Source organism: Protopterus annectens, chromosome 14.part0 (assembly GCF_019279795.1).
Source record: "Protopterus annectens isolate FY-2018-M chromosome 14.part0, PAN1.0, whole genome shotgun sequence".
In the NCBI taxonomy this organism is placed as follows: Eukaryota; Metazoa; Chordata; order Ceratodontiformes; family Protopteridae; genus Protopterus; species Protopterus annectens.
The window spans coordinates 911,567,814-911,594,857 of NC_056748.1; the positions used below are offsets into that span (position 1 = coordinate 911,567,814).

The 27,044-nt window shown below is 43.2% G+C and overlaps 1 protein-coding gene across 1 annotated transcript in view; it reads right to left on the bottom strand.

Moving 5' to 3' along the window:
- BTAF1 (B-TFIID TATA-box binding protein associated factor 1) overlaps positions 1-27,044 on the bottom strand; it is a 3,603,226-nt gene that overhangs the window by 1,812,891 nt on the left and 1,763,291 nt on the right. Inside the window, exon 21 of the mRNA XM_044055641.1 lies at positions 17,810-17,981. Within this exon, the coding sequence (XP_043911576.1) occupies positions 17,810-17,981 (172 nt within the window). The remainder of the gene's footprint in view (positions 1-17,809; positions 17,982-27,044) is intronic.

The following is a 27,044-nucleotide window of genomic DNA, read 5'->3' on the forward strand; positions in this document are numbered from 1 at the left end:
AGTTTTGGAGAGAGGCAAATAGATCTATGTCTGGGCTCCCCAACTTCTGTGTTAACATGCTGAAGATTTGTGGATCCAGTTTCCATTTGTGAGGGTCCATAAGATTTCTGCTTAGGTCATCTGCCAGAGTATTTTGCTTTCCAGGCAGGAATTGAGCTTGAAGATGTATTTGGTAAGTCAAGGCTGTGTTCCACAAGGCCATGGCTAGTCTGCAAAGGGGGTAGGAATGGGTACCCACCTGCTTGTTTATGTACCACATAACTGTGGTGTTCTTCATCTTTATCAGTAGTTGTTCTGGATGAAGTAAGTCCTTGAAGGCTGTCAGTGCATTCTGAACAGCTAGCATTTCTTTACGGTTGATATGTCGATGCATTTGGTTTGGGCTACATTTGCCCTGAATGCATCTCCCTGCCAGGTGGGCCCCACAAGCATAGTCTGATGCATCTGTAGTTAGGGTTTGGGTGGCAGGGGGTAGTGTGAATGACAGTCCCTTGTTTTGGTGACATGTCTCTGCCCACCAAAGAAACTCCTGTTGTAGGCAGGGAATGAGAGGAATCATTGTTTCCAGGCTGTGACAATGTTGACTCCATAAGCTTTTTAGGTACCACTGAAGTTTCCTCATATGCAGTCTCGCATATGGAATTAGAAGAATGCAGGATGCCATGAACCCCTGTAGAATTTGTCTTGCAGATAACTGGGTTTTTGTTGCCATTTGTTTGAAGTATGTTGTCAATTGCATTTGTTTGTCTGGCATGAGGTAAGCCATCTGGGCAGCTGTATTCCAGCTTGCACCCAAGAATGTAATTACTTGAGAGGGTACCAGTTGTGATTTCTTTTCGTTTATGGTGTACCCTAGGCATGCTAGAAGCCTTTTTACCAACGCCAGATGCTGAAGAGTGTCCTTGTCCTCTGCCTGAATGAGACAATCGTCCAGATAAGGATAGATTTGGATGTTTCTTTGCAGAATGCAATTACTGGTGCCAGGCACTTTGTAAAGACCCTGGGCGCAGTAGATAAGCCGAAGGGCAGTGCAGAGAATTGGTAATGCAAAAAACCTGCTTTGAAGCTGAGGTATCTTCTGCAAGATTCCCTTATTGGGATATGCAGGTATGCCTCTTTTAGGTCTAGAGTTACCAACCAGGCATTCTTGCTTAGCATAGGCAGTAACTGTTGTAAAGTTAGCATTTTGAATTTTGGAATGTCCAGGAACGTGTTCAGAATCAATAAGTCCAGTACTGGATGCCATGATTTGTCTTTTCTGGGTACCAGGAAAAGTCTTGAATAAAAACCTTGTCCTCTACCTTGTCCTTTATCCTTTTCTGGTACCGGTGGAATTGCCCCCATATCCATGAGGGACATGACTTGTTTCTGGGCCTCTGCCAACTGGTTTTGTGGCAGATCTGGCCATCCGTTTGGAATTGGCAAAGTATGGAAATGAAACCTGTACCCCCTGGGATACTATGTTTAATACCCACTTGTCCTGGGTTATTAACTGCCACTTTTGAGCATGAAGTGCTAAGCTTTCCCCCCAAGGGGGCTGCCAAAAGATAAGTGCTTGGAAATGGTAAATGAAAGTCACTGAGACTGCTTACTGTAGGGTTGGTGCTTTGTTACCTCCAGATTTGGAGGTGGAGGCACCCCATTGCTTTGACCTGTAAGATCCCTGTGATTGACATCTGGAGCCTTTGGAGTGCCTGGGTTTGCCCTGAGCGGCTCTGCTGGACAGAGCAAAGGACCAATTCTTAGTAGGCCAGTGTCTACTGAACCTGGGTGGCTGCACTTAAAAGAAATCTTTTACAGTTTGCATAGATTTAGCTTTGACTTCCATTTTCTTTAAAACCTCTTCTGCCTTATTACCAAACAGACTATCATGCTGTAAAGGGGCATCCAACAATTTAGCTTCAACATGATCAGGCAGATTTTGCTCCTTGAGCCAGGCATGCTTTCTCATCACAGATCCGGTTACGGTGGTGGCCCTGCAAGAGGCCTCCAAGGAATCAAAACCACATTGCAAAGTATGCTTTCCAACCTGTTCTGCTGAATTCAATAAATCCTGTAACTCTACTTTCCACACAATCAGAAATCAACATAATTTTCTGTTTCAGTAAGCCCATAACATGCTATTGATATTTAAGCATCTGAAACTGGCAGTTTAAATCCCTGATTGCCAAGGTTGCAGACGTATAGACCTTCTCACCCCATCTATCCAGCGCCCTGGAATCTCCATCAGTAGGGGTAGGATTTTTGGCTGTAGAAGCCTTAACACCCTTGGGACCCTGAGAAATAGTCTCAGGATCAGCAGCAGGATTTTTGAAAAATAAATTTGTGTGAGTAAGGAACTCTGTAATATCTGTCTGGCTTACTAGGAGCCAGAGGCAGGGAATCAGGAGCCATGCTTGATTCCGAGAACAAATCAACAATGTCTAATACAGGAGGTATTGCCAAAGGCCTATGCTGAGGAAGAAGAAGGAAATCCCTAAGCCTCTTTTTTGATTCAAAGAAGTCCTGATTCTCCCAGTGAAAATGTTCCCTTAAAGTATGCAAAGTTTCTCCAAAAGAGTAATCCTCAGGAGGAGATGCAGATGGGATGGATTCCTCTGCATCAGAATCCTCATAAGGTGGAATAGAAAATTCCTGATCAGAAGAGGAATCAGAAGAAATGGAAACCTGATTCATAATCAGTGCCTTGCCTAGGCCTCTTAGCAGGGGTGGGGGTTGGGAATCCCTGATCAAGGTAATTAAATCCTCAGCCATTTTAATCATTTGTTTTTTAGGCATAGGGGCCTGAGCACGTGGCTCATGCGTCGTTTTTTTAGACATAGAAGTCATTTTTTTACCTTGTTTTTGTTGAAGGCTTCGGTTTAATGTAACAATGTTGAGGCCTGAAAACACCCTCAGAAGCCGGTGCCTGCACAGTGGCTCCGGACCCATCCAAGGGAGAGACATCCACGGGTTCAATACTTTGCGAATCTCGTGACATACCGGACTCCGAATGGGTCTCGGTACAGGCCTTCGACTCAAAAGTAGCGGGTATCAGGGGCTGTGAAAGCACCTCACTGAGTACCGGCGACTGGCTTAGGAGAAGCTCCGTCGTCGGTTTTGGACCTTGACAGTCTGTCTCTTTTTCTTTGCGTTTTTTGTGAACTCCGGTAGTCTGATTGCTAAGCGACGACATTTCAGGGTAGTTAAATTTTGAAGCAAAAATATACCGACGCTTAATAGGGCGTTGGTTAAATTTAGCACAAAACTGACAGCAAGGCACGTTGTGATCAGGGCCTAGGCAAGGAATACAGTAGAAATGAAAATCCTTATGAGGTATTTGCTTCCCACAAGTAATGCAATTATTAACTTTTACTGACATCGGTAAGGAGCAAGAAAAAGTTTCCCCAACGGGGTACTTCGCTTTAGTTTTAAGACTTCGGTTCTGAAACTCTAAAACAAAAATTTCAGGAGTTGGCCGACCGGCACTTGCGAACTGCTTCTGCTTCGGGCACCGCACAGCAAGAAAGACGGATTAAAATGGCATCGGCTGCATGCTTTATACCCCTGATGACCTGACGTCATGGAAGAGGAGACAGCAACCAACGCAGGACCCAAGACTTTGTTATTCAGGCCGAATGATGGCAACCTGCCAGCAGATTACCCAAATGTAATGACTGCAACAGTGAAACACGAAGAACATCAGTACGTACAAACAGACTTGTAAGCAAGGAAAAAAAAAAGTGGAAGAGATGATTCAAAATGATAGGCAGAATGGCAAAGACAAAGTCTGACTCAATGGCCCAAAAGTACAGTTGTGTACACTTACCATAAATGTAGATCTTGGAGTGTATTAACTGTTGCAGTCATCACATTTGGGTTATCTGCTTGCAGTAGCCCTCAGTCGGCCTGATTATCAAAGTCCTGGGTCCTGCATCTGCTGCTGTCTCATCTTCCATGAGATCAGGTAGTCAGGGGTATAAAGCATGCAGCCGACGACATTACATCAGTTTTTTTTGCCCCAGATGTCAGGTGCCCCCATAATGGGAAGCAATTATATACAAAGTTACACCTCCAACAAAAAAGCAAATACACCAAAAACCTTTAAGCATAGTAAACAAGAATAGAGGTATAGTCAATAGAAGTCAGGGGGCTAGAGGGAGGGTAACCAGAATTGCAACAGTGAATACACTCTAACATCCACATTTATGGTAAGTGTACACAACTGTACTATGTTCTTCATGCTTCACTGTTGCAGTTATCACATTTGGGTAGATTCCCAAAGCTAAGGATGGGAGGAGGTAATTAGATAGCATTAGGACCAGTTATAAGGCCCTGCAAGACTAGATTTAGAAAAAATTGGCAAGTGGTAATGCTTGGTGAAGGTATGTACAGAACTCCAAGTAGCAGCTTGTAGGATGTCCCTGGTAGGGACACCTCTGAGAAAGGCTGTAGAGGTAGATGCAGCCTTGGTTGAATGTGGTCTTATCCCCTGTGGGGTAGGTTTTCCATGATGCTTATAGCAGAAATGAATGCAATGGCCTTATCCACTTAGAAATGGTTTGCTTTGAAATGGCCTTCCCCTTTGACCCTGCAGCAAATGCAACCAGCAGCTTTTCAGAATTCCTGAGAGGCTTAATCCTGTCCAAGTAAAATCTAAATTGTCTGTGCACATCCAAAGAGTGCAGTATTCGTTCCCCTTTGTTCTGTGGATTAGAAATACCACCTTGGGCATGAAGAATGGAATGGTCCTAAGGGACAACCCTTCAGCATGAAAGATGATGAAAGGCTCCACTGCCATGAGGGCCTGTAATTCAGACACTCTTCTTGCTGAAGTGATGGCTAGAAGGAAGGCTGTTTTCCAAGAAAGGAATTTCAACTCTGCATTTGCAGCTGGCTCAAAGGGAGGTAGAGTGAGCTTTTCCAATACAAAGTTAAGGTCCCAGGCTGGAGTAGGGTCTCTCCTGGGTGGTCTTAAGTTTTTGGCCCCTCTGAGGAATTGTTTCAGCAGTGGATGAGAGAAGAGGGGGGGTTCTGTTATTGTAATGAGCTGAAATGGCTGAGGCATGAATTTTGATGGAGGAAAAGGAAAGGCCCTTGTGAAGCATCTCAGTTAAGTATTGAAAAATATGGGGTACATTGGGCGTTGCTGTGCCCATCCCCCGAGTTTGGCTCTTGGAACAGAATCTTTTCCATTTTTCAGCATAGGATTTTCTAGTACAAGGCCTCTTTGCCTCCAGAATGACATCCATCACTTGCTTACTGAGGGATGGTAACGGAGAGATCAGGTAATTAGCTAGGCTGCCAGGTTCAGGGTTTGAAGTTGTGGGTGCAGAATCTGGCCCTCCTGCTAGGACAGCAGGGCAGTAGTCTGAGGCATGTGCCATGGTGCCAGCAGTGACACACTGTGCAAGAAGGGGTATCAGTATTGTCCTTGGTTTGTCCTGTTTGATCTTTAGTAGTACCTTGGAGAGGAGAGGCAGAGGAGGAAAGGCATAAACTGAATGACAGGGCATCCACTTTCCTAGCTTGTTTGTGGGGAGTCCTTGTGCAGACTTTGTCCAATTGGTAGTTCTGGGGGGAGGTACACAGGTCTATCTCTGGGCTCCCCCATTTGTTTCTCAACATGTTGAATATCTTTGGTTCCAGTTTCCACTCGTGTGGGTCCATGACATTTCTGCTTAGGTCGTCTGCCAGTGTATTTAGCTTTCCTGGCAGGAACTGAGCCTGTAGGTGCACTTAGCAGCTCAAGGCTGTGTTCCACAGAGCCATGGCTAGTCTGCAGAGAGGGTATGAGTTGGTTCCCCCCTGCTTGTTTATGTACCATATAACAGTGGTGTTGTCCGTTTTTACCAGTAATTGTCCTGGAAGAATGTGGTCCTTGAAGGCTGTCAGAGCATTCTGTACAGCTAACATTTCTTTTTGAGTGATATGCAAGTGCATTTGATTTGGGTTCCATTTGCCTTGAATGCACTGCCCTGCCAAGTGAGCCCCGCATGCATAGTCTGATGCATCTGTTGTTAGGGTTTGGGTGGCAGGTAGTAGCGTGAATGGCAGTCCCTTGTTTTGGTGGCAGGCCTCTGCCCACCAAAGGAACTCTATCTGTAGACAAGGTATGATAGGAATCACTGATTCTAGATCCTGAGAATGTTGACACTATAGGCTTTTTAGATACCATTAAAGTTTCCTCATATGCAGTCTTGCATGTGAATTGGTAGAATGAAAGAGGCCCTGAACCCCAAGGCTTGCAGTATTTTCCTTGCAGATAGCTGGGTCTTTGTGACCAGTAGTTTGAAGTAGACTGTCAATTGAATTTGTTTCTCTGGCATGAGGTAGGCCATCTGGGAAGTTGTATTCAAGCTTGCTTCCAGGAATACAATTTGTTGGCAGGGTACAAGATGTGATTTCTTTTCGTTTATGGTGTACCCCAGAGACGTTAGCAATTTCTTTACAAATGCCAGATGATTTAATAGCATGTCCTGGCTTTCTGCCTGAATTAGACAATTATCCAGGTATGGGTATATTTGAATATTTTTTTGCCTGCAAAATGTAATGACTGGAGCTAGGCACTTTGTGAAAACCCTGGGGGCAGTAGATAAGCCAAAGGGCAGTGCAGAGAACTGATAGTGCATGTAGCCTGCTCTGAAGCATAGGTATCTTCTGCAAGATTCCCTTATTGGGATGTGCAGGTAGGCTTCCTTTAAATCCAGTGTTGCCAACCAGGCATCTTTGACTAGCCTGGGAAGCAGCTGATGAAGAGTTAGCATCTTGAATTTTGGGATTACCAAAAATGTGTTTAGGATAGACAGGTCTAGGATAGGACGCCAGGAATGGTCTTTTCTGGGTACCAGGAAAAGTCTTGAGTAGAAACCTTGCTCTCATTCTTCTTCTGGAACAGGCTGAATAGCCCTGATGCTTAAAAGAGAGAGAACTTGCTTTTGAGCATCTGCCCACTGATTTGGGGGTAGGTTTGGCCAACCGTTTGGGGTTGGTAAGGAGTGGAAGTGGAATCGGTATCCTTGGGAAACTATATTTAAAATCCATTTCTCCTGGGTAATGAGTTCCCAATTTCTGCATGCAGGGCAATCTTTCCCCCTAAAGGAACAGTCAGTTGAGCAGGGCTTGGGAGGCTTAAAGTTATGTTATTGAGACAGTTTACCATAGGGGGAGTCTTACTACTCCCTGCTTTGGAAGTAACAGCCCCCCACTGCTTAGGCCTGTGAGTACCTTGGGACTGAAACCTGGGTGTTCTGATGGTTCTGGGTTTGGACTGAGAAGGCCTGGAAGAGGCAGGAAAGGACCAATTCTTAGAGGGCCAATGTCTACTAAATCTGGGAGATTGTACTTGTAGGAAATCTTTAACAGTTTGCATAGATTTAGCTTTTTCCTCCATCTTTTTAAGTACTACTACTGCTTTGTTGCCAAAAGTACAGTTTTGTACCTACCATAAACGTAGATGTTCAAGTGCTCATACAGCTGCAGTCATCACACTTGGGTTATCCTGCCGTCAGGCGGGTCCTCGGTCGGCCGAATTCCAAAGTCTAGGTCCGGCGTCGGTTGTCGTCGCTTCTTCCCTGACGTCAGTGCAGCAGGGGTATAAAAGAGGCAGCTGACGTCATTTTCTTCAGTTTTTCTTGCCCCAGATGTCAGGTGCCCCCAGAAAGGAAGGCAAAACATGATATTATGCAAACATACAAAGTAGATAAATCAAAACAGTAGTTGCAAGCAAATACACCATAAAGGAATACCCCAAAGAGGTTGTATGTTAAAGGTGTTTGTCATAAGCCCTGTCCTAAGAGGGGAAGGAGGGAGGGTAACAGACTGCAGCTGTATGAGCACTCGAACATCTACATTTATGGTAGGTACAAAACTGTACTATGTTCATCGTGCATACAGCTGCAGTCATCACACTTGGGTAGAATCCCAAAGCTAAGTAAGGGTGGCAGGTACTAAGTGGAATTAGGAGTGGCTAGGATGCCCTGTAGGACTGCTGTGGCAAAGCCGGCTCTAGATTTTGAGTATAGTGGAAGGTGGTAGTGCTTGGAGAAAGTGTGCACTGAGCTCCAAGTAGCTGCTTCCAAAATGTCCTTGGTAGGGACCCCCCTGAGGAAAGCTGCAGAGGTAGCTGTAGCCCTGGTGGAGTGGGATCTGATGTATATAGGCACTGATTTTCCATGAAATGAATAACAAAAGCGTATGCAGTGGGCTATCCATTTTGAAATAGTCTGTTTGGAAATAGCCTTTCCTTGAGCACCTGCAGCATCTGACACAAAGAGCTGCTCAGATGTCCTGAATGACTTTGTTCTGTCCAAGTAATAACGAAGTTGCCTGTGAATGTCCAAGGAAAGTAGTAGCCTCTCTCCTTTGTTCTGTGGATTTGGATAAAAGGTAGGTAAATGAATAGTCTGATTCAGAGCTACACTGGATACTACCTTTGGCATGAAGGTAGGGTTGGTTCGTAAGGAAACCCTGTCCTGATGGAAAATGATGAATGGTTGCACAGCCATGAGGGCCTGTAGGTCCGAAACCCTGCGCGCTGAGGTAATAGCCAAAAGGAAGGCTGTTTTCCATGACAAGTATTGTAGCTCTGTTGAAGAAGCCGGCTCAAAAGGAGGCAGGGTCAGCTTTTCCAATACGAAGTTGAGGTCCCAAGCTGGGGCTGGTGGTTTCTGTGGGGGTTTTATATTCTTTGCCCCTCTGAGGAACTGCCTTAACAGAGGATGTGAGAATAAAGGAGGATCTGTATTGTATTGTGCTGAAATGGCTGAAGCGTGGATCTTGATGGAGGAGAAGGAAAGGCCACTGTTTAACATCTCAGCTAGGTACTGTAAAATTTGAGGTATATTTATTACCCAAGGGTTCTGGCCCTTTTCTTGATTCCAGGAACAAAATCGTTTCCATTTGGCGGAGTAGGTTTTTCTAGTAGAGGGTCTCCTGGCCTCCAAGATAACATCCTGCACCTCCTTGGAGAGGAGAGTCTGTTGGGAAATTAAGGTATTCTCCATGCAGCTAGATTTAAGGTTTTGAGCTGGCTGTGAAGGGTTTTGTAGTTGTGCTGGGACAACAGAAGAGGAACTAGAGGTAGGATCAATGGTGGTGAGTGTGACAGGCTCTTTAGGAGGGGATACCAGTGTTGTCGTGGCCAGTCTGGAGCAATGAGAATCATTTGTGGCCTCTCTGCTCTGGTTTTTAATAGAACTTTGGTCCGAAGAGGTAGAGGCGGGAAGGCATAGACTGTCAATGTTGTTCAATTGAAAGAGAGTGCGTCCACTTTCCAGGCCTGTGGATGATGGATCCTTGAACAGAATTTCTCCAACTGGTAATTTCTGTGGGTAGCAAATAGATCTATGTCTGGCTGTCCCCATGCCTGAGTTATCTTTGAGAAGACTTGAGGATGCAACTTCCATTAGTGTGGGTCTGTCATACTTCTGCTTAAGTTGTCTGCCAGTGTGTTTTCCTTCCCTGGCAGGAATTGTGCCTGTAGTTGAATTTGTAATTCCAGTGCTGTGTTCCACAGGGTCATAGCTTGCCTGCACAGGGGGTATGAATGAGTCCCACCCTGTTTATGTACCACATGACTGTGATGTTGTCTGTCCTTATTAATAGCTGGCCTGGATGCAGTAGGTCTTTGAAGGTCATAAGTGCATTTTGCACGGCTAGCATCTCCTTTTGGTTGATGTGTAGGTGCTTCTCTTTTTGGGACCATTTTCTCTGAATGCACTGATCTGCCATGTGTGCTCCCCAGGCTAGTTTGAGGCGTCTGTTGTGATGATTTGAGTTGCTTGAGGTAAACAGAAAGGGAGACCTGTGTTTCTTTGGCATGATTGAGCCCACCACAAAAATTCCTTTTGAAGGCATGGAATGAGTGGTATAATTGTTTCCAAGCTGTGGCTGTGTTGAGACCATAAGTTTTTTAGATACCATTGTAGTTTCCTCATATGCAGCTTTGCACATGGTATTAGTAGGATGCAAGATGCCATGAACCCCAGAGCCTGCAGGACTTTCCTTGCAGTTAGTCTGGTTAAAGTTGCCATTTTGTTGAAGTATTGAGACAGTTGCCCTTCTTTGTCTGGCGTGAGGTAGGCCATCTGAGTTGTTGCATTTAAGCTGGCACCCAGGAAAATTATCTGTTGAGAAGGTATTAGTTTTGATTTCTTTTTGTTCACCTGTGTAACCCAGGCAGTTTAATAGTTTTATTACAAACGCCAGATGCTGCAATAGAATGTCCTTGCTGTCCGCTTGGATCAGGCAGTCGTCCAGATATGGGTAGATTTGTATTCCTTGTTGTCTGCAGAAGGCAATTACTGATGCCAGGCATTTCGTAAACACTCTGGGCGCAGTAGATAAGCCAAAGGGCAATGCAGAGAATTGGTAATGGGTTGGACCTGCAAGAAATCTGAGTTATCTTCTTCAATCTTGTCTGATAGGGACATGCAGGTATGCCTCCTTGAGGTCCAACGTTACCAGCCAAGACTCCTTGCCCAGCATGGGAAGAAGCTGCTGTAATGTGAGCATCTTGAATTTTGGTACCTCTAGATATGTGTTTAGAATAGATAGGTCTAAGATGGGTCTCCAATCTTTGTCCTTCCTTGGTACCAGAAATAGTCTTGAGTAAAAACCTTGACCTTGTTCTTTTGCAGGTACCTCTTGAATAGCTTTCATATCCATGAGAGCGGAAATTTGTCTTTGTGCCTCTGCCCTTTGATTTTGTGGCAGGTTTGGCATGCCTCTCATTTTTGGAAGGGTGTGAAAGTGGAACCTGTAGCCTCTGTCTATAATATCCAGAATCCATTTGTCTTTTGTAATAATGTGCCAGTTTTTTGAAAATAAGGCCAGTTTTCCGCCCAAAGGTGCTGCCATTATAGCTTTGTTTGGCAGGCATAGGGGGAAGTCATTGTGTCTGTTTTCTAAATGACTGTGGTCTATCTTCTCCAACTCTTGGGGTTGGTGCTTGCCACTGTCTAGCTCTTTCAAATCTGGTTGTTCTGTGTGTGTCATTTTACTTTTCAGCTGAGATAACAAGAACTGTTGGTACTTTAACATATGAAATTGACAGTTTAATGCCCTCATGGTTAAAGTGGCAGATGTATACACCTTTTTCCCCCACCTTTCTAATGCTCTGGAATCTCTCTCTGAAGGTAAAGGGTTTTTTAGCAGTAGAGGCCTTAATCCCCTTGGGACCCTGTGAAATTATTTCTGGGTCAGCAGTACGGCTTTTATAAAGGAACTGGTGAGAATCAGGAACCCGGTAATATCTGTCTGGCTTAACAGGGGCTGGAGGTAAAGAGTCTGGATTAAGACTGGCTTCTGCATACACATCATCCAAAATATCTAAAACAGGAGGGATAGCCAGGGGCCTATGCTGGGGGAGCAGTAGAAATTCCCTGAGCCTTTTCTTGGAATCTGAGTAATCTTGGCCTTCCCAGTGGAAGTGCTCTCTCAATGTATGCAGGGTTTCCCCAAAAGAGTAGTCCTCAGGGGGGGAGACCAAGGGGAATAGACTCCTCAGCATCAGAGTCTTCAAAAGGGGAATAGGCGTAATCCTGGTCCTCAGAGAGGTCTGAGGTAATAGAAGCCTGGTCTGAGGAAGGGTAGTCTTCCTCCAACCTGGGTCTTTTGTCTGAGGGGGGTTGAGAACCCCTGATGAGAGTTATCAAATCCTCAGCCATTTTAAACATCTGTTTTTTAGGCATGGGGCCTTGAAAGGAGGTCTGAGGACCCTGTTTTTTAGTTTTCATTGCAGCTTTAGATTTAGTGAAGGATTTAATAGAGAAGGTGGTAGGCCTGAAGACGCCTTCAGAAATGGCAGGCGTCGGTATCTGCAGTGGGAATGGAGACCGAGGAACCTGCGACCTCGGGTACTGAAATCACCAGTAAAATAGTTTCATCGGTAGTCAGGGCTGTGTAGGCGCCTCGCTGAGAACCGGAGAACTGGGAGTCGGCCTAAGTGTGGTCTCAGTACTCGGTGCAGGCCTCGGATGTCGGTTCTTATCTTTGCGTCTTTTGCCTAAAACTGGCGTTGGAGTATCCGACGACATGATATAATTAAATTTTTTGCCAAAATAATGAAGGGCGAACTCCGCCCGGCGCTTAATAGTGCGCTTGTTAAACCTAGCATAAAAACGGCAGGCCGAGACGTCGTGGTCTGGCCTGAAGCAAGGTATACAGAAAGAGTGAAAATCCTTATGCGGTATTTGCTTCCCACAAGAAATGCAATTAACTTTGTCTGACATCGGTCTGAGGCAAGAAAAGTTTCCCCAACGGGGTACTTAGCTTTAAAGAAGACTTCGGCTGAAATACTGTTCGTAAATCTCAGGAGCTGGCCGACCGGCACTTGCGAACTGCTTCTGCTTCGGGCACCGCGCGGCAAGAAAGACTGAAGAAAATGGCGTCAGCTGCCTCTTTTATACCCCTGCCGCACTGACGTCAGGGAAGAAGCGACGACAACCGACGACGGACCTAGACTTTGGAATTCGGCCGACCGAGGACCCGCCTGACGGCAGGATAACCCAAGTGTGATGACTGCAGCTGTATGCACAATGAACATCAGGCAGTCTTGGTTTAAGGGAGTATCCACTAATTTAGCTTTAACATGATCTGGCAAAGATTGTTCCTTAAGCCAAGCATGCCTTCTAAGTACAGACCCAGTGACAGCAGCCCTGCAAGATGCCTCTAATGATTCAAAACCACACTGCAAAGTATGTTTTCCAACTTGTTCAGCAGAATGCATTAAATCCTGTAAATCTTTATTTTCAGCACAGTCAGGAATCAACATCATTTTCTGTTTAAGCAATCCAGTAATACACTGCTGATACTTTAACATATGAAACTGGCAGTTTAAGGCCCTAATGGCCAAGGATGCAGAAGTGTATACCTTCTTACCCCATCTATCCAGCACCCTGAAACCACTATCAGAGGGGGTAGGATTTTTGGCAGCAGTAGTCTTAATGCCCTTGGGTCCCTGTGAAATGGTCTCAGGATCCACAGCAGGATTTTCAAAGAGAAATTTGTGTGAGTCAGGTACCCTGTAATACCCATCAAGTTTTCTGGGAGCAGGAGGTAGAGAGTCAGGGGCCAGGCTAGATTGCGAGAAGGCATCATCTACAATGTCCAGTACAGGAGGGATAGCTAAAGGCCTGTGTTGAAGCATGAGTAAGAATTCCCTAAGCCTCTTTTTGGAGTCAGAGTAATCCTGGCTTTCCCAATGAAAATGCTCCCTAAGAGTATGCAAGGTTTCACCAAAAGAGAAATCCCTCTGGAGGGGAAGCAGAGGGAATGGAGTCCTCTGTATCAAAATCCTCATAGGTAGATAAGGGCAAATCCTAGTCTTCAGACAAAACAGAAATTTCACTACCCTGATCAGAAGAATCAGAAATAAAATCAGTCCTAGGTCTCTTAAGTGAAGGAAGGGTGGCTTCCCCTGATTGGAGTAATAAGGTCTTCAAGCCATTATCATCATTTGTTTTTTAGGCATAGGGGCATGACCATGCAGTCTGGGCATTGGTTTTCTAGGCATGGAAAGAGTTTTAGCCCTTGAAGAAGAAGATGGCGTCAGTGTAATATGCAAGTCAGTAGGCCTGAATACACCCTCAGAAGCAGGTACATGCACAGCGGCTCCGGACCCATCCAAGGTAGAGACATCCGCAGGTTCCACAGTCGAAGTAACATCTCGCGGTATACCGGACTCCAAATGGGTCTCAGTAGAGGTCTGCGAATCTGAAGTAGCTGGTATCAGGGACTGCAAAATCGTCTCACTGAGTACCGGCGAACTGGTGACTAGCTTAGGAGAAGCGTCAGCAGCTTTGGACCTATGTGGTCTGTCTCTGTCTTTATCATTGCGTTTTTATGGAATGTCGGTAGTCGGGTGGCTTACCGAAACCATTTCTGGATAAACTGAACAGAATACCAAAATATTTAGATGCGTAAATGAACAGACGACGAATAGTACGAGGTTTGAATAAGGCACAAAACCGACAGCAAGGTACGTCGTGGTCTGGGCCTAAGCAAGGAATGCAGTATGAATGAAAATCTCTCTCAGGTATTTGCCTTCCACAAGAAATACAGTTGTTAACTTTTACTGACATCGGTTTAGAGCAAGAAAAAGGTTCCCCAATGGGGTACTTAGCTGAGTTGAAGACTTCGGATCTGAAACTTGAAAACAAAATTTTCAGGAGTCGGCCAACCGACACTTGAGAACTGCTTCTGCTTTGGGCACCGCATGGCAAGCAAGACTGATGTAATGGCGTCGGCTGCATGCTCGATACCCCTGACTACTTGACGTCATGGAAGATGAGACAGCAACCGACGCAGACCCCAAGACTTTGATAATCAGGCCGACTGAGGGCTACTGTAAGCAGATAACCCAAATGTGATAACTGCAATAGTGAAACACGAAGAACATCAGCAAATTACTTCCACTTAACAGCATATGTGGAAAGCCGGAGTATTCCCAATCATCAATAAGAACACACGAAACTGCACCTTTGGTGCAAGACAGCTGACAGGACTGGAAAGAAGAGGGGCTTGCAATTTTGTGGTTTGCTGTATTCTTTTTATTACATGATTTAGACTATTCTCATTAACTTAGCAACAAAGCAAAGTCTGAATACTTACTGCATTGAATACAATAGTGAATCAAACACCTTTCCTATTAACATAAGTATTTAGTCTGTACAGGTGGAATGTACATATTTGTCCATTTCTTCCTCAAATGCATTCTTATAATAGAGAGTTTGGGGGAAAAAACTTTAAAACCCACATGTTTCAACCATTATCTGTTCAGGATACAGGCATGCAAAGGCAGTACAGAGGGGTCTGAAAAGTTCAGTGAAGTTACAGAGAACACTACATAGGACGTTAACAGCAATGTTTAAGGTGAGACATAGGACAACTACTGGTAAAAATGAGAATAACTCTGAAAAAATAAAGAGGAGTCCTGGGAAGTAATTTCAAGGACTCTTGACAATTCTTCACCCGGATACAGAAGTAGCCATGACAGAAAAGCATACCATACCTAAAATGCTCCTCTACAGTGTAAGTGGTCTCAGGACCTACACTATTCAGTTCTTGCCTCCCTCCCAGAATGGATTAACTTGTAGAATGCATAGGTTCATAGGTTGTTACTAGACTAAGGCCAACACTATGGCCTCTAAAGCCTAGTCATGCACTCCAAACCAATTTGGATCCAGAGTATCATGGTTGTCTATAGGTGGTGGTGGTGGTGGTGGTGGGGGGGGGGGGTTGTGTCATGTTAGAAAGACAACTAAGGGATTTGTACGGGGAGGTGTTAGCTAGGATAACACTTTTCTTATTGACAGCCTCTGTCTATAAGGGACATGGGCTAGACAGGAGTTAAATTTACGACTGTCCATCCAATTTTTAAGGTTTAGTTTGAATAGGGTCAGCGATGAATTCTGTTTAACATGGGCAGGGGAGCCTATTCCAAAGCATGGGCATCCTTTCGGGTACATCTGTCTCCAGCACTTTGTTTATGTCAGAAAGTTCAAATTTCTACATCTAATATTTCTGGTGCAGTTTGTGTTGTGCACATCAGGGCTGTCTCACAGGAAGCTCTGTAACCCAGGCAAATATACCCTTCTCAACAGCCTGTAGAAGATTGAAAACAAAGACAGAGCCTTTACGCAGTTAGTGTAAGTCAGGATATTCATGTCCCGAATTCTACTGTTAAGAAACTTTTGTGGGCATTCCAACTGTTGCAAGTGTCTGGCTACGTACATGCCAAAGGGGGTGCTGTACTCAAAGACAGATCTGATAAGGGTCAAGTAGAGTAATACTATAACTTCCTGGGACTACCTTTATCTATAAGTTGGGCAACATAGAATGATTTTCTTACCGTCTTAGCTATGTGTTGGTTAAAGGTCAGACTGCTGTCTAGATATGTTCCTAGATCCAGTACTACTGGGTTGACTCTATGGGGTGTTTTATCAATGCGACTAATTAAATGGGGTTGACAGTTTCCCAAAGGGCATTATCATGCGTTTTTTTGCACTGAGCTTTAGGCCATGGCTTTATCGCCAGTCATTTGCCTGTGGCAAACCCCCTTGCAAGATGTTGGTATCTTGCAGGGAATCTATAATATCTCCCAATTTACAGTCAACCGCAAACTTGGTAAGCTAGAGACCTTGAATATTAGTCTTGACTTTCTTGGCGTACTCCACTGATGACTGGTCTCTTGGTGGAGTTGGTCTCACTGAAACTGAATATTGGGGTCCTGTCTGTAAGCTACCCGGCAATCCAGTGAGGTATGCAAAAATGTATAGGTTCAAAACTCAGGTTCACAGATTACTAGGCTAATGACCACAGGGGGCCTTTTTTAAGCATAGCTATGCTTCCCACTGATCAAACCCTGAACCATGATTGAGGTACACACCTTAATCATGCCAACGCATCGCATCTCCAAGAAGGAATGTGAGAAACTGGTAAATGAAAAAATCTGAAAGCCTGACAGATCAGCACATGAACAAAAACACAAGACATACTGGATATAAAATCCAAAATATGTGAGCAAGGCCATTTTTATTTCCTTCTCATACATGCAGTTTTTTTTTTTTTTTTTTTTTTTTTAATTATGTCGGAGTATGCTGATAATTAGAATGATCAAGTGCTTTAGACTTCAGCACTGCCTAGTCATAGGCATCTTTAGCTACAGCAGCTAATCAAATATATCCTAGTATCCACAACCAAGCCCAATGATTTAACTTATCAATATTCTGAAGGCAATTAGATACAACTCTCTTCAGCTATGTATAAAAACTCAAGCGTAGAAATTGCTGTGGATGACAAAAAATTCACTGAAGGTGCAGACTCCACAGCAAGACAAAAAGGCTACACACAGCAATGTTCAAGTACCTCTCATGTTAGGCTGCCTGAAGTCAAAGTGGACAGAGACCCTAAGAAAGGTCAAGTCAATCACTCCTGTCAGCACAGGTGGCATAAAGGAATAAAGCCCTTACTAAGGCCCAGGTATCAATTTTAAATAGCAACTCAGGCACTTAACATAAGCAGGGAGATGGAGAGAGATGGAGACTCCTACCAGTTTGTACCACTGTTCTGACAGAGCCTTGGCTGCAAAATAGACAGACTCATTGTGATGGCGTGGGGGTGATGAAGGGAAGACATGGGTTCCAGTAATGACCGCCCTTGTTGAAGCATGTATAGTAAAAGCATGTGCCAACTAACAGGCAGTTCAAGTGGTAATCCGACTGTTCATACCACAAGTGTAGACTTTAGGTCATAAAATAAAAATGCTCTTAATGTCTGGATGCTGCATAACAGCTTCCTCATACACGATTTAAAAATGGTGTTAACTCCTTGCATTTAACATTAGGACTTTGTTGTATTTTCCACGTGCTTAGCAACCATACAAAACCTACACCTACATGCCCAGCAAATGGCAGTCTCCCTGCATTTACAGTGACTTCAAACCTCAAATTTTCTTTTTTTTGCTACAAAAAGACACTGATGAAAAATCTGGGACACTAGAAAATAATTTTTTGATGCTCTGGTAATGGCCTCGCTAGCCAAAACAGGGCTTGACTACGGACAGGCCTTTGTCTGAAGGATCCCCATTTCTTCATCTTAGAACAACCAGGAAAACTAATTGAGGAAAAGAGAGAAAATAAAAAAAAGGAAAAACAAAACTTTCCACTTATAGACTTTAAAAAGCTGTTTCTGTGCTTTAAAGGCTTTTCCCAGTATAATTCTCAGCAGTAAGACTTCAAGCGCATCATAATACACAGCAGTGACAATGTAATTCTACCAATGGGAAAAAAAAGGCACTACTATTTTCAACAAAGAATGACCACCTTACCTTATTCTGTGCTGCCCACTCACAAACCACTAATGCAACAGCCATCCTCTGTAGGGCAGACTTGGAGTTTAAATGGAAAAGCAGTAGCTGTGCTAGTGATTCAGCTGGTTTTATGTCTTGAGTGTCGTTAACACTGACATCACAAATGCAACAACAAAGTGCTCCTAATAATCTACAGTGAAAAGGCAAAATGTGTTTGCATTACTACATTATTCTCAATATCTACAAGCATATTAAAGAAACTCAACAGATGACAGATACCCTTGATTAATTACAAAACTACACATGCAGATAGAGAGTCTCATTTAACAAAACTGCTGTTAGAAGACTGATGCCCTTGATTACAAAACAGAACACAATGCATTTTAACAACAGATACAAAATATTGTCTCAAAGACAAACAGCATCCGTACATTTTTCTTGTATTGTTCTAATAATGGCTAGCATAAAAAAGTTGTATGCTTATAGCATTCTATCTGTATTGTCCATTTTCATTCTTCCTCAACAATATGGATCAGATCTGACAGGTCACATTTTACAGTTCGTGGAACAATGAAAGCTCTCAAGTTCTTCACTTACGCATAATGCATTAATCCTCAACCATACCTCAGATTTCCTACGCTGACTTCAGTCAAAATAAGTCATCTATACCAGCGCCTGCAGACTCAAAGGAAAGTTGGTTCCTTTAGCATCTCCTGATCCTGCCAGAAGTTTAATTGGTAGGGAGGTGGAAGGAGGAAAGTTGAGGAAGAATGAAAATGGATAACACAGATGGAACGTTATGGTTCGTACATAAATTCTTTATCTGATGCTGCCATTTTCATTCATTCCAAAATGATTGGGACAGAGTCCCCAGCTACCTCTATCCTGGGAGGACTCTAAAGATGTTCCTGGGGACCAATGAGCCGAAGCTGCTCTTTCCCTAAAGGCTAGACCAAATTTGTAATTGGCAATAAAGATGAGGGTTAGCCCAAGTTGCAGCTGCATAAATATTGTCCAAGGAAGACCTGGAATAGAAATACTGAAGTTACCATAAACCTTGTGGAATGTGATTTTAAAGGTTTTGGCAAAAATAAATCAGATTTGTTGTAAACAAAGGAAATACAATCCGTTAACCATTTGCTAAGGTCACTTTGGTAACTGGTTTGCCCAATTTTGAGTCCAAAAAGAATAATAATTGATCTGATTTCCTGTAAGCTTTTGTCCTATGAAGATAAAAACATAACTGTCTGTAGAGGTCAAACAGGTGCAACAATGTACTCTCCTTTGAGAAATTTGCAAAGATGACTGGGAGGTTGATAATTTGATACTGGATAATGACACCACCTTAAGAAAGACAGGTTGGTTGTTAAGGATACATTATCTTTATGAAAAATCAGATAAAGTGGCTTACAGGACAGGGCTTGAAGTTCTGAGACTCTTCTAAAAGAGGTAATGGCCACTAAAAAGACAGGTTTCCAGGTTAAAAATGTTAGTTCACACTTGGCTGATGGTTCTAAGGGGAACCATGCCAAGGATTGTAACACTACACTCAAATCGCATGGGGGAGTGGTATCTTTAAAAGGAGGTCTGAGAAGAAAGGTACCCCTTATAAAAGCCTTACAAAATTTGGAAGAGTCTAAAAATAAATTGATTCCTATGCAAACATTAGAAATGGCAGCTAGTTGTACCTTAACAGTTGAGGAACTAGCTCCCTCTTTAAAAATTGTAGCCAAGAACTCCAAAACTTTTGGAACTGGTGTGTAAAAGGGGTCGATATCTTTTTGCTGTGCCCAAAAAACAAACTTTTGTGGGATAAGAGAATGTGACAGACAGGAGAGAAGAACTTGGACTATCTAGCTATTAGTGGAACTGGAGAAACCATGCAGTCAACTTTAGGCCTAGAATGTGGTGTAACATGTCTATCAGGTAAGACAGGAGGTCCGGAATTGGATCCAAGACCAAGGTTGGCAAAGGAGATGAGGCCAAAGAAAGGGAAACCAAATCTGACAAGGCCAATAAGGGGCAATGAGTATGACCGTGTCCTTCAATCGTGTTACTGTCTGAAGAAATTTGGGGATGAGAGGTACTTGGGAAGTGCGCAGAGGAGACAGGGGGCCAATTATGGAAAAGAGCATCTCTTGGTTTCTCCCATGGTGGGGGGGGGGGATAAGGGCAAAGAACCTGCTGTACTTGTTGAGGGGAGATGTAAAAAGATCACTGCAAGGTTGGCCCCATCAACTGAAGAGACTATTCACGACTCATCACAATGGATTTCCCTGGTATGTTCTCTGCTATCAGAAATCCATCAGATGAGATCCCTTACTGCCACGCACTTAATGTGTCTCGACAAAGGGGGTATGATGTGGTCCCTCCTTGCCTGTTGATGTACCTGACCAATGAATGTCCATATGAATCGGAAAGGTCCTGGAGGGAAGTGTCTTTGAATGCCTGCAATGCTAGGATGACAGCTCATGCATATTGACCTCTTCAAGAAACAATCATGCACCTTGGACTGTCTTTCCCATGAAATGCCCCCCCCCCCCACCTGATTTGGGAAGCGTCCGTGCTCACTAATGGCCTTGCACTGAGGAAGAGTGAATGGGTGACCTTGAACTTGACTGGAGCCAAGAGAGAGAATTTTTGCATACCTTAGTTATCTTGGCCTGGATAGACAAAGACTGGTGGAGAATAGACCACTGAGTTGCTAGTGACCACTGAAAAACTCGTGTGATATCTTGCTAATGGAACCAGAAATATCACAGCAGACATTGACCCTAATGCTTGAAGGATCATTCGAGCAAAGAAATAAGAATTTTGAATAATCTTTTTGACTGGAAATCTTATGGTTTGAACACTTAGAAGAGGAAGAGAGGCTGTCAAGGAAGACACGTTGAACAAAGCCCCCATGAACTGCAACATCTGAGTTGGTGTTAGTTGAGATTTGTTCTGATTGATAGTATTTCTTAGTTGAGAGCATAACTGGAGTACAAGAGCTCATGCTTTGATGAAACGATGCCTGGTTGTAGCGGTTATGAGCCAGTTGTCTACATAAGGATTCTGATTGATAGTATTTCCTAGTTGAGAGCATAACTGGAGTACAAGAGCTCATGCTTTGATGAAACGATGCCTGGTTGTAGCGGTTATGAGCCAGTTGTCTACATAAGGATTCTGATTGATAGTATTTCCTAGTTGAGAGCATAACTGGAGTACAAGAGCTCATGCTTTGATGAAACGATGCCTGGCTGTAGTGGTTATGAGCCAGTTGTCTAAATAAGGAATCACCCAGAATCCTTGAGATCTAAAGTGAGCTGCTACCACTTCCATGCATTTGGTCAACAATCTTGGGGCTGCGGTGAAACCAGAGGGCAGAGCTTTGAACTGGTAATGATTGGCTTCCAGACAGAAGCTTAAGCGTCTTCTAGACTGCCTGTTCATTTTGATATGGCAGTACACATCCTGAAGATCTACTGAGCACATCCAGTCAATCTGGTGCAGCAATGGCAGAATAGACTGAAACATAACCATATGGAACTTTGTGGGCTGAACTGACTTGTTCAGATTGCTGAGATGGAAAAACTCGTCTCCAGTCCCGTTTTCATTAACATTAAAAAGAATCTTGACTAAGTTCACAATTTTTTTAGTTTTTTTATTTCTAGTACTGCTACTTTCCTCTGACTGGGTGGAATATTAGGAGTTTAATGTACATTCAGGAGGAAGGAAAATGAATTATCTAACCTCTGGAAATAATCCTCTGCAGCCATGAATCTTTTGTAATTTGTAACCAGGCTCTCTGGTGCAGGGATAAATGACTTCAGACTGCCTCCAGTTGTGGAGAGTCGGGCCCCCTTTCAGGAGCTCTGGTAGGATATATCAGAGGAGGTTTCGCTAGATCCTTGTTCTGCAGGCTGCCGTGGATGGCATCTTCTTTTTGAGTCCCCCCCTCTGCCTCTAGGGGAACTACAGTGGATATAAAAAAAGTGTACACACCCCTCTTAAAATGCCAGGTTTTTGTGATATAAAAAAAATGAGACCACAACAAATAACTTAAAAACTTTTCCCACATTTAATTTGATCTATAACCTGTGCAATTCAATTGAAAAACAAATCTGTTAGTAGAAAAAATGTATAAAAAAAAACATACAATAAGCTGGTTGCATAAGTGTGCACACCCTTAAACTAATACTTTGTTGAAGCAACTTTTGAAGTGGTTAGAAAATCCTTCTATGTGGCCCACCTAATCACAAAAGGGTTTGCATCTAGAACAAGAGAGGTTATTGTGCCCCTCTACTCATCAGACCCATCATAGAGTACAGCTCCCCATTCGGGATGTACCTTACAAGACACCTGCAACAGCTGGAAAGACCACAGAAGTACCTCACCAAGAGGATTACTGGCCTCAAACAGATGCTCTATGCAACCCGACTGAAGAAACTCCAGCTGTACTCGGTTGCATAACACTTAATCAGAGGTGATCTCTGCCTGACATACAAGGCCATGTCCAACCCAGAATTGATAGACATGCTCCACCAAAAAAAAAAACAAATCCCCAAGAGCCACACGCTCTACGGATCTAAACCTCACCACAACGATAAATAGGATGGAGGGATAGATTCCTGTCCCGGAAACTCCCCATGCTTTGGAACAGGATTCCAATCTACATTAGGTGGAGCCCCTCACTAACACTCAAGAGAAACCTTGACGAGTGGATGGGAAACAGAAAATTTACCCTGGGGATCACTGCAGTGGCTCTGCTGGACAGAGGCACAGGGAACTAATGGCTCTGCTGGAACGAGGCACAGGGAACTAATCTAAGGGGGCAGCGAAAGCCAACACATTCTGGCTAGGCTTACAGATGCCCTCGGGCAGATAGCCTAGTACTTACCTATGAACCTACTTAATTACAACATTCAGTCTTCTTGAGTACACACCTGCCATCAATTAGAGATTCTGATTAACCCCAAATAAAGTTCAGCTGTCCTAGTAGGATTTTCCTGACATTTACTCAGTTACCTGCAACAGCAAAAGCCATGGTTCGCAGAGAGCTTACAAAGCATCAAAGGGATCTCATTGTTGAAAGGTATCAGTCAGGAGAAGGGTAGAAAAAGTTTCCACAGCATTGGATATACCATGGAACACTGAGGACAGTCATCAAAAAGTGGAGAAAATATGGGGCAACAGTGATGCTGCAAAGAACTGGACATCCCTCCAAAATTGATGAAAAGACCAGACGAAAACTGGTCAGGAAGGCTGCCAAGAGACCTACAGCAACACTGAAGAGCTGCAGGAATTTCTGGCAAGTACTGATTGTGTACTATATGTGACAACAATCTCCCGTATTCTCCATATGTGTGGACTATGGGGTAGGGTTGCAAGACAGAGGACGACTAAGGGGTAGGGTTGCAAGACGGAAGACTTTTCTTACACAGAAAAACATCCAGGTCCGGCTAAAATTCGCAAGACAATACATCAAGTCTCCCAAAAGCATGCGGGAAAATGAGTTATGGTCTGATGAGACAAAGGTTGAACTTTCTGGCCACAATTCCAAAAGGTACGTTTGGTGCAAAAACACTTCGCATCACCAAAAGAACACCATCCCCATGGTGAAGCACTGACATCATGCTTTGATGTTGCTTTTCTTCAGCTGGAACTGGGGCTTTATTCTAGGTGGACAGAATTATGAACAGTTCCAAATACCAGTCACTTTTGGCCTAAAACCTTCAGGCATCTGCTAGAAAGCTGAAGCTGAAGAGGAATTTCAATTTTCAACACGACAATGACCTCAAGCATACATCCAAATCAACAAAAGAATGGCTTCACTAGAAGAAAATTAAAGTTTTGGAAAGGCCCAGCCAGAGCACAGACCTAAATCCAATAGAAAATCTGTGGGGTGACCTGAAGAGAGCTGTGCAAAAGAGATGCCCTTGCAATCTGACAGATTTGGAGTGCTTTTGCAAGGAAGAGTGGGCAAATATTGCCAATTCAAGATGTGCCATGCTGACAGACTCCTGCCTAAGAAGGCTGAATGCTGTAATTAAATCAAAAGGTGCTTCAACAAAGTATTAGTTTAAGGGTGTGCACACTTATGCAACCAGCTTACTGTATGTTTATTTTTTTTACATGTTTTCCCCTAACAGCTTTGTTTTTCAATTGAATTGTACAGGTTATAGGTCACATTAAAGGTGGGAAAAGTTTTGAAATTACTTATTGTGGTTTAATTTTTTTTTATATCACAAAAACCTGGCATTTTAACAGGGGTGTGTACACTTTTTATATCCACTTTATCTCCATGTAGATTTTGGAAGGGACCCTGGGACTTTCTGAATCACAATTTTCAATCACCTTGCTGACACCTGGAAAAGGTCCTTTGAGCAATCGAAAAATGTACGCCCACAGCAGACAGGGTTTTGTTTTCTGCTCACATCTGGATAATGTGTCTTTAACCTTGGGGCAAAACAGTGTAGTTCTGTCAAAAAGAAGCATTCACAAAAGAAGACAAAGGGGCTCTGCTAACTCACACAGGCACATCCAGGCATGCCTCCTAATGGAAATGCCTGAATCCAGTGCCCTTGAGGCACTCATATTTAAGACTGAACTAAATATATCCTTAGTACCCTATGCTCCCCTAGAGAACACCAAAACTGAGCTCCTTATATCAAAGCTGCAACTCAACCCAAATAAAGCCGTTTATATTATTGGTACTTATCTACCTCCTGGAAATAACTCCATAGTTATAGAAAATCTCCTTAGCTGGGCATCATCCACCTTCCCACAAGAAACTATAATACTTGGAGACTTCAACCTTGACTGGTCATCAGTTAATACTAATAACCCAGTCTCTCATATTAATCTCCATGGCTTTACTCAGACAATAAATACCTCCACTAGAATCAATAAACCTAACAACAAAGAAAGTATACTAGATTGGATTCTTGTTAATAAACCACAGCTACAATATCAAACCGCACTTTGCCAGATGACTTTAGCGACCACAACTTAACCTATATCATAAGAAAGAAGAACATTGCTACTAATGCCCCTACCATCCGAACCTCTCGTAGTAATAAAAACTTTAACCCCACCCTATTTAGCACTGAACTAAATGCCTGCAACTGGTTACCTCTAAAAACTCTTCCTCTAGAAGAAGCAGTTCAATATTTTAACACCACATTCCTATCAATCCTAGATAATCATGCACCAAAAGAACTATCAGAGTAAAACTAAACCCGCCCCCTGGCTATCTAAGGAAACAAGGCACAAAATGCTACTCAGAAACAAATCCTGGATAAAATGGAGAACTAGTAAAACTCCCTCTGATCAACAGACCTTCAGATACTTAAGAAATAGTACTAAAAAAGCTATTATTTCAGACAAAAAAAACTATTATAGTAACCTCCAACAAGTTAATCATAATAATCCCCAAAGATTCTGGTCAACCTTGAATAGACTTCTTCACCCTGGTCAAACTACCACCCTCTCCCTCTGGATCCGAAAACAATTCTTCCCATGAAACTGCAAATGCTTTCAACTCCTTCTTCACCAATACCATCAATTCTCTGGCCTCCCACCTTTCCTTTGACAATTCTAGCATCCCTGCTCAAGCAGCTTCTAATCAACCTACCTTCACTCTACAACCTATCTCCACCACCTTCATCCAAAAATGTATCCAAAAACTTAAACCATGTACCCCATCGGCCGACCAACTTCCATCTGAATACCTCCAAAAGCAGCTAAGGTTATAGCCTATCCCATATCCATCCTTATTAATAGAACTATTGATGAAGGTACCATACCTGACATCTGGAAAATCTCACACATTATACCCCTACATAAAGGAGGTAACTCCAATGAATACTCTAATTACAGGCCTATAGCACTCCTGTCTCCCCTAGCAAAAATCATGGAAAAATGTGTTCACTACCAACTAATGAACTACTTAACCAAAAATAACATTCTAACTCCCTGTCAACACGGCTTCAGGCCTTTTCACAGTACTACCACTGCTCTTCTTTCCTTTACTGACTTCATAAACACAAACCGCAATAATAACATTCTTTCTTCTGCACTCTTTATTGACCTGTCCAAAGCCTTTGACATGGTTAACCACCCTCCTCATAAAAATCCTAGAATCTCTTGCTTTAGAACCTAAGGCTATCCTCTGGTTTACTTCCTATCTCACTAACAGGAAACAGGCAGTCCTCTGGGATAACCGACTCTCCTCTCTCCTTCCAATTTCTCTTGGTGTCCCACAAGGCTCTATTCTTGGACCTCTCCTTTTCTCCCTTTTTATAAATGACCTACAAGCAGCTATTCCACAAGCTACATGCATACAATATGCCGATGACTCCACTCTTATTTGCTCAGCTAAAAACGTTTCAGAGCTACAAACTATTACTCAAAATGTATTCCACACAGTAGAAGCATGGTTCTTAAAACGCTGCCTACTTTTAAATGCTAAAAAAACAAAACTCCTCATCTTTAAACCTACTACTAGGTCCCCCACTTTAGACTTCTCCATCTCTTCTATTAATGGCACCCTAATATCAGCTGACTCCACTACCAAACTGCTAGGAGTCATGATTGACAACAACCTTACCTATGATTGTCACATCAATAATACCATTAAAACTGTAAACAGAAAACTGGGCTCCCTCTACAGAATTAGAACATTCTTAACCCCGTAGCCAAAGCTACTCTTGCCCACTCTCACCTTATTTCAACTCTTCTCTATGCCTCACCAATTTACACTAACCTGAAGAAAAACAATCTCTCAAAATTGGCTAACACATATAACAGTATTGCTAGATTTGTGACTGGCAATCAATTTAGAACCCACCACTGCCTGAACCTTCAACAACTTCACTGGCTAGAATTAGAAAATATGTTGCTTCTTTCCCAACTTTCCTTTGTCCATAGAGCTTTCTATCAACCAAATAACACTCCTGCACTTTCCAAACTTCTGACCCCCTACTCTAACCTGAACTCACTTCGTTCCTACAGTAAACTACTAGTAACTTTAACTAAATCCAACAACCTTGCTGGTGACTCCCTTTTCTCTAATGCCCTTGGTAAACACTGGAATCAACTTCCTACTGAACTTACTTCTATTCCAACTCCTGTACTGTTCAGACAAAAACTCAGAACTTACCTGAAAAAGCAATGGTTATGTCCCTGCTGTAACCCCGACTAGATCCCCCTACTATCCCCTCCACTCCTCCCTCTCCCTCTCCTTCGTCCTTTTTCTTCTACAAGCCTT